At 39.0% G+C, this 10073-nt stretch overlaps 1 protein-coding gene across 1 annotated transcript; it reads left to right on the forward strand.

Moving 5' to 3' along the window:
• The first annotated feature begins 7870 nt into the window (after positions 1 to 7870).
• On the forward strand, positions 7871 to 8335 carry LOC114405009 (uncharacterized mitochondrial protein AtMg00810-like). The gene has a single exon (XM_028367710.1). The coding sequence runs from the start codon at positions 7871 to 7873 to the stop codon at positions 8333 to 8335; it is 465 nt and encodes a 154-aa protein (XP_028223511.1).
• Positions 8336 to 10073: the final 1738 nt, after the last annotated feature.

Here is a 10073-nt window from a genome sequence, read left to right on the forward strand (position 1 = left end):
GAGAATATCATCTACTTTTTTACTTCACACAAGACCGCCAAAGTCTTGCTCCCTATATCATCAAGGTCTTGCTCCCTACATCACCAAGGTCTTGCTTCCTATGTTGTCAAAGACTTCATTCTCCTTTCAGTTGAGCCTCTAACTCAACAATCAGTTTGGAAAGCTTGTCCCTCTCCATCGTAATGCCCTCCACCTTGCTAGCGAGGTCCTTTTTCTCTTCTTGCAAGCCCTTGCAACGTTTGAACAATTCATCACCGTCCAACCTGTTGTGCAACAACTTGATCAAAACATAGCCAACCTTAGAAGACAATTGGTGGTTTGACTTCACAACTTCAGCAAAGGTGACAATATCACTCGCTACCTTTGGGCGCTCCACTCTCTAAACTGTGCGAGCAATAAGCCTTCATTTGGCGACCTATGCCTCCAAGGAAGCCACCTTGCTTAGAGCCTCTTGGTGCTGTTGTCCATTCTTTTCCAAGATCGCCAAACATCGCTGAAGGAAGACCTTGGCAAATTCATGGCATGCTGGACCTGAGCTGATCAAATCAAATTTTTATGAAAGGCTAACACAAAGCCAACCAGAGTCTTCTGTTTAGGCTTATACCCTATACCACATAGGGAATCAACATCGTTCGAGGTGTAGATGTTATGTAACGGCACATGGGGACAAGAAGAGGAGGAAGAAGACGTCGAAGTCAACACAACCGAGGGAGGAACCGGTGAAGCTAAAGAAGGAGGAGGTGCCATCACAGGAGCACCCATGGTTGCCACTCTAGCACTCAACAGGGATGCAACAATGGTAGACGAAAGCGCTACAACAGAACGAGCCGAAGCAGTCACCCCCAAATTCAGCAGCTGGAATAGCCTCCTAAACATGCACGGCGGGAGGAGGAGGAAGAGCAAGAGTAACAACAACGACTTTAGCAGGAACAAGGATTGCAACAACGACAAGGGCAAAAACTTCAGTTGGCACACCAACTCAGGGCATGAAGGCTTAAATGCCCCCTCGACTTCTTACAACCCGACACCCTAGTGGCACCATCTCGCTTCCTCTTAGCCAAAATAGAGGAAGGAGCACCGAGGGTGACCTCAGTAGCACCAACAATAGGGACAACCTCAACAACAAATCGACCCCCTCTCTAGCTACAGGAGCGACTATAGACGATGGCACAGTCCCATTAGCAGGTCCAACCTGCTTCACAAGTGGCCTCCAAGGGAAGACATCCATAATTCCTATAAAACAAGCAGCAATAACATAACAAATTTCAATTCAAGCCACAATGTAGTTTAGACACAAAGGAGAAAGACAAGACAAAACATTTACGGTTCAAGGCAACAAGAGGATCACTTTCCGAGGGAAGAGACAAAATGGCCCGTGCATTCAATGAGGCCGACAGTTGCTCCAAAATATCTTTGTCGACCCTCTCCATAAGAGTCAACAGATCCTTGTCAAATGACTTAAACTTGATGGGGACAGACTACCAATAGAACGAGAAAAAGAGCTCCCCGTCCCTGTTGAACATTAGTGACAAACCATTAGCCAGGACCTTAAAGAAATGGTACTTGAAGTGATGAAAGATGTTTGAATCAAATTCAAATAGCTTCTTGGATACACTGTTCAAGGAAACCCAACCAATCTTGCCAGTCAACTTCATTTAGAAGAAATACAAGAAAATTGGCACACTGGGCCATATGTTGAAGAAGGGGCACAAAATCTCAAAGGCCCTCACCATGGCTCAATCGTTTGGGTGGAGTTGAGAAGAGACCACGTTTAAATGGTTAAGCAGAGCACATTGGGATGCGGTCAAGGGGAGAATGAGATCCAAGACCTCAAATAGACACCTGTATATGAAGAAGAAGGGTGAATTGCCCGATGCTGCCCTCAAGAAAGAGAAGTCATTACTCCTGCAAGGCTGGACGACTACCTTCCAGGAGTCCTCAAGATTTGCCAGCTTCACCTGGCATTGCATAGCAGCGACACTCACCGCAAAGGTGAGAGAGGACTTATACTTCAAAATATCATCCCTCACGCAATCATATCCAGTAACAATAGGTGAGGATGATGGCGACCCAACACTATGGCTACGTCGCACGTGGGGAGACGCCCTAATGTCCCTACCACTTGTCCTTGCTCCCTTAGAAAACGAAGGGGAGAGAATCACAATGACCGGGATAAGCTCCCTGGCTGGGGAGGTAGCGGAAGGCCACGTCTTCCTGTGGAGACGAGAGGTGCCTCCACCAGTATGACACGAAACCCTTAACCTCTCCAAGGAAGAGGATTCGTTGTCGGAGGCATTGCAACGAGTATCCTCCTTCGAGGAACTGCCAATGAAAATAACCTCCTGGTCCATCAGGGGTTGTTGAATTGAATCCCCAGAATCGTTACCACCCATGTCGATGGCAGAGTCAGACATAAATGAAGACATGATCAGAGAAGGAATACCTTGAGGGATTAAAGAGGAAGAATGAAAATCACAAGAAGCAAGCACGAAAGCAAAGAGATTTCGAGAGAAAGAAAACAAAAATTCAAAGTGACGGTGGCCACAAATCAAATGTCCACTCCATTTAAAGAGGGGATTGACTCTTCGGTAACTAGCGAAAGCGGAAGTGGTGCCCTAATTTTTCGCACGACGACACAACCCCACTCACCCACGCATCAAGTCTTTAGTATGTGTCCACTTCATGAAGGACACATATATGAGAGTACTGCACATGCGCCGCACATGCCTACAACAATAGACAAAATGTAATGTGTGTCTTCAATGCACTCTCAATGGTAAGAAAATGATAAAATTGTCAAATAGATAGGCTTCCCTCACCTGACACTTCAGACCTTGCCTGTGAAACCAAAAACATGTCTACCTCAGACAACCTAACATAAGCAGCCCGGACAACACTTGTCCAGGCTCGGGGGCTTGTCAAGCTTGACAGACTTGCAACTGCCACATTGATCGAGGTTACCACTCTCGGCACCGGACAATACTTGTCCATGCTTGGGGGCTCGACTGACTTGCCACCCTCTTACTTGTCAAGCTACTACCCCCGACATCAAACAATCCCTTTCGACACTGGACAATCTCTTTCGCCCGAAAGTCGACTCAGAGCTTTAGGGGCTTATGTATTGTCTAGGGTCCACAAAGTACACGTGTCATGCTACGTGGCACTTCAAGGCACACGTCAACCCTGACACAAGAGCACGGACGCCCAACCCTTAGTAGTTGGGCTCCACTACCAACAAGTTACTTATGGTAGCAACTAGCAACAACAATGGCTATGATGCAAGCTACTATGCATGGATATATTGTTCGAGTGTTGTGATGGATAGTGTTAGATATGACATACCGTAACACATGTTTGATACACATTTGAACGTGTTTTTTTTTTTTTTCATTTGACAACCGCATGGATACATCACTGCCGAACATGACATAAACAAATGATGAATATCAACATTTAAAATTTCAATGCTTTATTGTATTTTATATTTTTTAGTTTGGAGTACGTGTAATTTAATTTATTTCTTTTATTTTTTTAGTTAATTAAATTCTTTTATTTTCAATTTGAAGAAAATTTGGAGTTTTTGTAATCTTTAAAACACTTTTTTTTTCTATTCAAGTATTTAGAGATTCCTGATAAATTTGAGTTATAAAATTTTTAATACATTATAAATTTAGTAAAAAATTAAACATTTTCTTTTAAAAAAATTAGGATGTGAGATTATAATTTGAAATGGGGAAAAATTATTAACAATAATCAGCTGTTGGATGACAATCATCCAGAAAAAGGAAATAAAGAGCAGTTGGAAACAAATCCCTATGATTGTGCTATAGGAAACAAAGAGTCATTGGAAACAAATCCCTATGATTGTGCTATAGGAAACAAAGAGTCATTGGAAACAAATCCCTATGATTGTGCTACTAATAATGACAATCATGCAAAAAAAGGAAACAAAGAGCCATTGGAAACAAATCCCTATGATTGTGCTACTGATAATAGAAAGTTGTTGGAAAACTAATCTGCTTTAAGTGGCACAAATCAATCTCAAAAATAAACTAGATTGCAGCTAACCATATTTAGGAAATTTATTCTATATTTAGAATTTTCTAATATGCAATCAATTCACATTTAATTACTTTATTGCAAAATCATTGTACATTATGCTATATAATTATCTCCTGTATCTCTTGTATCAATGCTGAGTGTTCACATTTTTCTAAAAAAAAGTTATACAATTTATCAGTTTTCTTCTTGGTATCTAGAGCCTTTGTGAACACCTTGCCACACCATGACTTTCTTATCTCTAAATATTAGCAATTTCATCACTCTGAGACTCACACTTACAAACTATCCACTATGGCGTGAACAACCCTTAACATTAGCAGAAAGTCAAGACTTGGTTGGTCACCTTACCAATGATGATCCAGCCCCCCCTCAATACACCACACAAAATTCCAATGACACAACAAACACAGAAAATTTTGTTCCAAAATTAACTGACGAATTCATTGCTTGGCACAAGACAAATCATCTTCTTCGAGGGTGGATAATTGGAACACTCTCTGAGGAAGCACTTGGACTCGTTGTTGGCTTAGACATTGCCCATGCCATTTGGACTGCACTTAAATATTCATATGCGGAAGACCCGCAAGAACGTGAATTCACACTCCGTCAACAAATCACATACCTCCGCAAGGAAGATGATCAAAGTATTGGTGAACACATCCGCACCTTCAAAGGTTTATGCGACAACCTTGCTGCAATTGGGAAACCTGTCCCAGACAAAGAGAAAGTTTTCTATCTCCTCACAAGCCTCGGGCACGAGTATGAAACATTCACAACAACTATGCTAAAACCTCCAAGGCCATCATACTCTGAGTTAATCTCACAACTCCAAAGCCATGATCAACGTCGCAATTGGTTCTCCAATCATTCCAATACGCACAACTCTTCCACTCCTCAAGTGGCTTTCTATGGCGAACAACAACGATCTCGTCAGTTTTCCTCCCAACATCAAAGGAATTCTCAAACCTTCACGTCAACTGGGAGAGGATTTCAGGCTCAACAACCCATGAACCAAAATAAAACCAAACCTTTATGAGCTCACAACAGAGACCTCCTCCTCCACCCGGACAACGTCGTATGACTCCTGCAGAACGAGAACAATATCGAAATGAAAAATGTCAATATTGTGATAAAATGGGCCATATAGCAAAGATATGTTGGTGGGTGTCCAAGAAACCAACTTAATCTGATGATATACCTCAAGTACTTGCAGCCCTTACCTTAGACAACACAATTGCTGAAACATAATGGACCTCTGACACCGGGGCCTCTAATCACATGACAAGTAAAGCCAATATAGTGAGTAATATCCAACAATATTCAGGTACAGACTCTGTGCTTATTGGTGATGGTTCTTCTCTCCCAATTCATGGTATTGGAGACACATTCATTAAGCAAAAAAATATTACTCTACCTCTTCATAATGTCTTACTTGTCCCTAATTTAACAAAAAAATTGCTTTCTATAAGCCAACTAACAAAACAATTTCCTATTAATTGTGAGTTTTCTAATGTTGATTTTTGTGTTAAGGAACGAGAAACAGGGAAACCGATTATCATCGGGAAGCGTAAGGGTGACTTATATGTTCTTTCCCCTATGCCAGAATCATATTTTTCTAATCGTCGATTATCACTGGGAGGCGCAAGGGTGACTTATATGTTCTTTCCCCTATGCCAGAATCATATTTTTCTAATCGTTTCAAATCAAGATCAATAGACATTTGGCATCAACGTTTAGGACATCCTCAAATAAAGGCTTTACAATTACTAAAGAACAAAGGATTAATTGATGTAGTTGGAAGTTGGAACCTTGAAATCTGAACATCTTTGTGATAGTTGTCAATTGGGAAAACTTACTAAATTGCCTTTCTCTTCTTCTGAACACTCTAGCTCTTCTATCTTTGAAAAAATACATTATGATTTATGGGGACCGACTCCTGTCTTATCTATTAGTAAATTCAAATATTATTCATGCTTGGTTGATGATTTTTCTAAATACATATGGATCATTCCCTTACAACATAAATTTGACTTTGTTAATGCTTATCTATCTTTTGAACAATATGTTAAAAAACAATTTAACAAAGAAATCAAAGTTTTTCATTCTGATGGAGGAGGTGAATTCATCAACTCCAAACTTTCAACTCATTTTCATTTAACAGGTGTTATACATCAAGTTTCTTGCCCATATACACTAGAACAAACATGTATGGTTGAAAGGAGACATAGACTAATACGCGAATTAGGTATGACTATGCTATTTCATAGTGGTGCACCTTTATGTCTATGGGTTGAAGCTTTCACTACAACTGTCTTTCTTATTAATAGACTTCCGTCATCTTCTCTTAATTTTGAAACTCCTTACTTTGTCTTACATGGCACACACCCTAACTATTCATCGCTATGTATCTTTGGTTCTAAATGTTTTCCTTACACTTGGGATACATGACGTAACAAATTCGACCCTAAAATCCTTCCTTGTGTGTTTGTTGGATATAGTGATATACATAAAGGATATAAGTGCTTTCATTCTTCTAGTAAGAAATTTTTTATCTCACGACATGTTGTTTTTTGATGAGTCATTCTTTCCATATAAGACTAATCGTCATCATACGATTTCCTCTCCTACACAACATGTAGTTAGCATATTTGATTCTTGGCTACCTCATACTAACTCCAGTTCTTGTGCAGACCTAACAACAATAACAACAGTTTCTGCTTTCGCCCCACCATGCTCAAATCCTTTAATGCAATCTCCTGCCTTACAACTTCCTATTGCATCTTTTGGTCAACCAGAACAACCCTCATTGCCTGAACATGAGAACCTTGAGTCACAACACTCACCAATTGAGTCAAACCTTGAGCTTAGACCTTCTACCTCAATACAACCACTTGAATCTGCCTCTTCTACCCAGACTCAACTTCCACATGTTGTACCTACTCATCCCATGGTTACTCGCTCACAACACGGAATTACAAAGCCAAATCCTAAGTATGCCTTAATCACTATGTCATCTCCAGACATTCCACGCAACCCATATAATATTCGCTCTGCATTAGCTCATCTTGGATGGAAGGCTGCCATGTGCGAAGAACTTGAGGCTTTACACAAAAATAAAACTTGAGAACTCGTTCCTCGCACCCGTGACCTGCATGTTATTGGCTCTAAATGGGTTTTCAAATCAAAACTCAAACCTAATGGATCCCTAGATCAGCTCAAAGCTCGTCTTGTTGCAAAGGGATATCATCAGGTTAATGGAGTAGATTATACTGAAACATTCTCTCCTGTAATCAAGCCAGGCACCATCCGGTTAATCATCACCATAGCCCTTGTTAAGAATTGGCTCATTCGACAACTTGACGTAAAAAATGCGTTTTTGCATGGTTTGCTTTCTGAGAACATATACATGGAGCAACCTCCTGGCATGGCTGACTCTCAATTCCCCAACCATGTTTGCAAGCTTCAAAAGGCTCTTTATGGCCTTAAACAAGCACCTCGTGCCTGGTTTGATCGTTTTAGTTCTTTTCTTCTTAAATATGGTTTCTTTTGTAGTAAGGCTGATCCATCCTTATTTATTTGGCACTCAAATATTGGATCACTAATTCTTCTCCTTTATGTAGATGATATACTCCTCACAGGATCCACTACCACTCTAGTTTCTGACTTCATTAAAATTCTACAATTCGAATTTTCCATGAAGGACTTGGGCCTTTTCCATCACTTCCTTGGCATTGAAATACTACAGACAACTGATGATCTTCATCTATCCTAGTCACACTATGCCCTTACCATCCTTGAACGAGCTAACATGGTTGATTGTAAACCAAAGAGCACACCACTTGAAGCTAAGATGAAGATGACGTCCAATACCACTCCCCTTGATGATCCAAGTTACTTTCGTGGGCTTGTTGGATCTTTACAATATCTCACTCTTACTCACCCTAATATTTCATATAGTGTTAATTTTGTGTCCCAATTTATGAACTCTCCTACCATTGTGCATTTACAAATGGCTCATCGTATATTACGATATGTCAAGGGAACTATTGATGTAGGTCTCCACTTTACTTCACATACCACACTTGATCTTTTTGCTTTTTCTGATGCAGATTGGGCAAGTTGTCCCACCACTCGACGCTCCACCACCGGTTATTGTATCTATCTTGGAGGAAATGTCATCTCATGGTGTGCTAAGAAACAACCCACAGTTTCTCGCTCCAGCACGGAAGCTGAATATAGGGCCATGGCAAACACTGCCGCTGAACTCACATAGCTTACCTTTCTCTTGCAAGACCTTCGCATTTCACTACCATCCCTTCCACAGTTATACTATGGTAATCTCAGTGCACTCCACATGACCATCAATCCCGTATTTCATGCCCGCAGCAAGCACATTGAATTGGACTATCACTATGTCCGTGAACGAGTTGCTCTTGGCCATCTTGTCACTCACCACATTCCTACCCATGATCAAGTTGCTGATTTATTCACTAAGCCCGTGTCCAAAGCTACTCATGCATTTTCGGACCAAACTCTGCCTTCAACCTCGACCTCGTTTGAGGGAGGATATTAACAATAATCAGCTGTTGGATGACAATCATACAGAAAAAGGAAACAAAGAGCAGTTGAAAACAAATCCCTATGATTGTGCTATAGGAAACAAAGAGCCATTGGAAACAAATAAACAAATCTGTATGATTGTGCTACTAATAATGACAATCATGCAAAAAGGGAAACAAAGAGCTATTGGAAACAAATCCCTATGATTGTGCTACTAATAATGACAATCATGCAAAAAAAGGAAACAAAGAGTCGTTGGAACCAGATCCCTATGATTGTGCTACTGATAATGGAAAGTTGTTGGAAGACTAATATGCTTTAAGTGGTACTAATCAATCTCACAAATAAACCAGATTGCAACTAACCATATTTAAGAAATTTATTCTATATTTAGAATTTTCTAATCTGCAATCAATTCACATTTAATTACTTTATTGCAGAATCATTGTACACTATGTTATATAATTATCTCTTGTATCTCTTGAATCGATGCTGAGTGTTCACGTTTTTTTAAAAAAAGGTTATACCATTTATTAGTTTTCTTCTAACTGATATATATTTTTTATTTATTTAGAATGCAGTTTGATGTTTTGGTTTGATTCTTAATCAAATAATAACTTTGAACTATTTAATCAAATCAATTAGTTCGAATTTTGAATAAAAAATGAAAATTTGATAATTTTTATAATTTTTTATGAAAACACTAATAAATTTACTTAATTTTAAAAGTAAAAGGACTTAATTTGTTGAAAAAAAAACTTAGGGGATTACAATGACGTCATAAAGAGATTATATTTATTTTGAACTTTAAGTAATTTTTAACGAAGAAAATAATGCAGGCCAGAGTTCTTTTATAATATATTAATTTTATTTCTCCCAAATTTTTATTTTTGAAATATGTGACACATATAAAGATATTACGATTTTGAAGCTTATGTGCGGGAGTGGTTATTTTCCTTAAATTTTCAATTACATGTATACTCGTGCTGTGTCCTTGTCTTAACAATTTTTAGAATATAATTTGGCTTTGGGTCAATTTCTGTGTCATGTCACAAATCCATGTATAGCTTCGTAGGCTTCAAAATGAGCTCGATACTTGAATGATAAATTGATTAAATTCATTAGGTGAGAGACATATCCCGAGCCTTGAAATAGAGTTATCATTAACTTTATACATATAAAGACTTTACTTGATACTTTTTCTAGTGACAAGTTCTTAATCAAAATTTTCTTCTCAATGTCCTCTCATTTGATGAAAATTACTACATCCCTCTTTCTTCAACATATCCATATCATATTATTTAATAGCCTCAAAGACTCCAAATTCATTAATGATTTGCTATACACGGAATTTTCCCCAGAAAACAATCACAATTGTTGTTAAACACTTAAAAGGAAACATGAATTGTAACATGACAAATAGAAAAGTGCTAGTAGATTAGGTCAAAATT

The sequence above is a fragment of the Glycine soja genome, chromosome 3, assembly GCF_004193775.1.
Source record: "Glycine soja cultivar W05 chromosome 3, ASM419377v2, whole genome shotgun sequence".
In the NCBI taxonomy this organism is placed as follows: Eukaryota; Viridiplantae; Streptophyta; class Magnoliopsida; order Fabales; family Fabaceae; genus Glycine; species Glycine soja.